This window comes from Silurus meridionalis, chromosome 17, assembly GCF_014805685.1.
Source record: "Silurus meridionalis isolate SWU-2019-XX chromosome 17, ASM1480568v1, whole genome shotgun sequence".
NCBI classification, from domain to species: domain Eukaryota; kingdom Metazoa; phylum Chordata; class Actinopteri; order Siluriformes; family Siluridae; genus Silurus; species Silurus meridionalis.
Genome location: NC_060900.1, coordinates 29213666 through 29216928, shown reverse-complemented (window position 1 = coordinate 29216928; position 3263 = coordinate 29213666). Strand labels below are relative to the sequence as shown.

The 3263-nt window shown below is 51.1% G+C and overlaps 1 protein-coding gene across 1 annotated transcript in view; it reads left to right on the top strand.

Annotated features, from left to right (window-relative positions):
* The first annotated feature begins 204 nt into the window (after nucleotides 1-204).
* skia (v-ski avian sarcoma viral oncogene homolog a) overlaps nucleotides 205-3263 on the top strand; it is a 38095-nt gene continuing 35036 nt past the window's right edge. The window contains exon 1 of the mRNA XM_046870833.1: nucleotides 205-1970. Within this exon, the coding sequence (XP_046726789.1) occupies nucleotides 1053-1970 (918 nt within the window). The 5' untranslated portion in view covers nucleotides 205-1052. The remainder of the gene's footprint in view (nucleotides 1971-3263) is intronic.

Below are 3263 nucleotides of genomic sequence, written 5' to 3'. Positions count from 1 at the left end.
TCCGATTTATAACAGCGGAATGTTTCGGATTGTTATATCTGGCAACCCTGAAGTAGAGCGAATCTCGCACACGAGCGGTGTGTGTGTGTGTGTGTGTGTGTGTGTGTGTGTGTGTGTTGGGGGCGCGCTCCCGCGGTGTGGCTCACATGTTTGGCTGGAGTTCAGAGAGAGAGAGAGCGAGAGCGACAGACGTGGAGAGAGAGACAGACGAAGAGACACACACACACACACACACACACAGTGAGCGCGAGCTCAGTCTAAGGGACGCGACGTCGTGTCCGGCTGCTCCGCTTCTCAGCGCGCGACAAAACGGATGTAAAAGTTGCTGGATTGTAACATTTTTCTTTGTTGCGTTTTTTTCTGCGCGCGTTTTAAGACTCCGGTTCGGTTCGGTTCGGTTCGGTTAGTGCTCGGTGGAGATGGACACGCGGAGCGGCGCCGCGGGGGGAGGCGAGCCGGGAGAGTGAGGAGAGAGAAAGAGAGAGAGAGAGAGAGAGAGAGATCTGCAGAGGTTTAGGGATCAGCTCTTGTTGGATCTCGGCTCTTATTCGTGGTGGATTTTCGGCGCTTTGGTGAAACCTCGAGCACTTTTTCCTTTTCCTCCTTTTTTTTTCTTTTTTGGGAGCGCGTGGAGCAGAAACAGCGTTCACACACCGGGAGTTTAAGGAGCGCGAGACCTTCTAGTCCTCGGGGAATCTGTTTACTGAAAATCATCAACAACAACAACATCGAATTTTCAGAAAAAGCTCGTGCAGTGTTTCTCCTTCAGGAAAATCTGGATTAATCAATCTGGAAGAAGGGAGAGAGAGAGGGAGGAGGAGTGAGAGAGGAGGACTGGGACACAGCTCGTACTTCCAGACCGCGGGATTCGTGCTCTTTAACCCGGGTTAGGTGTGTTTGTCCCGGGACTGTAGACCTGCGGGAGGATCCGCACCGAGGCGGAGACTTTTCGTGACTCTTTGATGTTTTGGAGGAAATAAATGATTAGAGATTAAAATAAAGGGATTTTTGCTTTGATTTGGGGTTTAATTAGAGACTCGGTAGACTGAAGGATGGAGGCGGTGACGCGGCCGATTTTTCAGCCTCATCCGGGACTTCAACAAACTCTGAAGCAGTTCCACCTCAGCTCCATGAGCTCGTTAGGAGGCCCTGCGGCTTTCTCCGCGCGCTGGCAGCACGAGGTATTCGGGAAGGACGGAGAGGAGCTCGAGCGCGCGGCGGCGGCCTCAGTGGCGGCTGCGGCGGCGGCCGCGGCTGCGCACGTGCCCCAGCCGAGGCCGCCCCCGGTGCTTCCGGTGCCGCTTTTCATGGCGAGCGACCGGAGCACGGAGCGCTGCGAGACGCTGCTGGAAGGAGAGAGCATCTCGTGCTTCGTGGTCGGCGGGGAGAAGCGGCTGTGTCTGCCTCAGATCCTCAATACGGTGCTGCGAGACTTCACCCTGCAGCAGATCAACGCCGTGTGTGACGAACTGCACATCTACTGCTCGCGCTGCACCGCCGAGCAGCTCGAGATCCTCAAGGTCGTGGGGATCCTGCCGTTTTCCGCGCCGTCCTGCGGCCTCATCACTAAGACGGACTCCGAGCGCCTGTGCAACGCGCTGGTAAGGGCAGGCACGCGCTCCCGGGGCAACAAGGAGCTCGAGGTGAAGGGCTTCAAGGTGTACCACGAGTGTTTCGGGAAGTGTTCGGGGATCTTCGTGCCGGAGCTCTACACCAACCCCGGAGCCGAATGTATCCAGTGCGCGGAGTGCGGGCTCATGCACGCGCCGCACAAGTTCGTGGTGCACGGCCACAAGTCTCTGGAGAACCGGACATGCCACTGGGGCTTCGATTCGGCTAACTGGAGAGCCTACGTTCTCCTGAGTCCTGAGTACGCAGAGAAGGAGGAGAACGCCAAGCTGGAGGCACTGCTGCACGAGCTCAAGGAGAGGTTCGACTTCGCCAGCAAGTATAAGAGGAGATCTTCAGGGGTGAGTTAGCAACCTCCAGAAATTTCCCAAGTTCTGCTTCCTGACGCACCTCATCCAGGTCTTTCCACTAGAACCTCAAACTCAGGTCTGACACCCAGTGAACATCTGGAGACCTGACCTGAGCGAGCTGGATCAGGTGTGTTAGATCATGTTGTTCATGTTTGATGTTTGCTCTGCTGTTACTGTGATCTCCTGAAAGCTGGGGTAAACCTTTAACTGCCTCACTTGTGTTCAGGCGCTAGAACAAATAGATCTTCTGCACAAAGCCATTGAGGAACATCTAGTCGTCTATTTTTATATTGACTATCAGTTCTGGTGTGTTTTGGAACTGGTACAGCGTGAAGGCTTCATCAGCAGCGTTCAAGTCATACCTAGTCCAGGCAACTGAGGACTTCTGAACGCTATGATGAATCAGAGTGTGGTAGAGGTGTTAGCTAACTGAGGAAGTGGTTGATCTAGACCATGATGTCCTTGATGGCCTTTTGCCTAGACAGGTTCTTGTTAGGAGATGCTAGCTGGATATCTCACAGCAGGTAATTGAGCGAGTGTGACAGACCTGGTTACTTATGAGCTTCCACATTAAAGTGCCTTTTTTAGGTATGTGTGTGTCTGTGTGCAAGACATCATTTTGAGATCTTTGGTGTTGACACACTTTAGATGTGAGTGTGCTTCCATGTGACAGGAGGTTAAACCTGATATCATTTCCTCCAGTGTATGATGTTCAATAAACTTCTTACTGAACCAGAAGATCCTGAGCTTCAGCTGCAGGGACAAGACTTTAAAATGGCTGACGTTCTTCTGAGAACATTAACTGTACTTGGACTGTAGTGTTTGTGTTGGAGACCAGACACGTGTGTGTGTGTGTGTGTGTGTGTGTGTGTGTGTGTGTGTGTGTGCCAGTCATGGTATAACTGAACACATACCTCCACAATGTTATACATTTTTACACAGATTTTTATACACTGTAACACACTGTTACACACTTTAACCCACACTGATACACTGTAACACACTATTACACACTTTAACCCACACTGATACACTGTAACACACTGTTACACACTTTAACCCACACTGATACACTGTAACACACTATTACACACTTTAACCCACACTGATACACTGTAACACACTATTACACACTTTAACCCACACTGATACACTGTAACACACTGTTACACACTTTAACCCACACTGATACACTGTAACACACTATTACACACTTTAACCCACACTGATACACTGTAACACACTATTACACACTTTAACCCACACTGATACACTGTAACACAC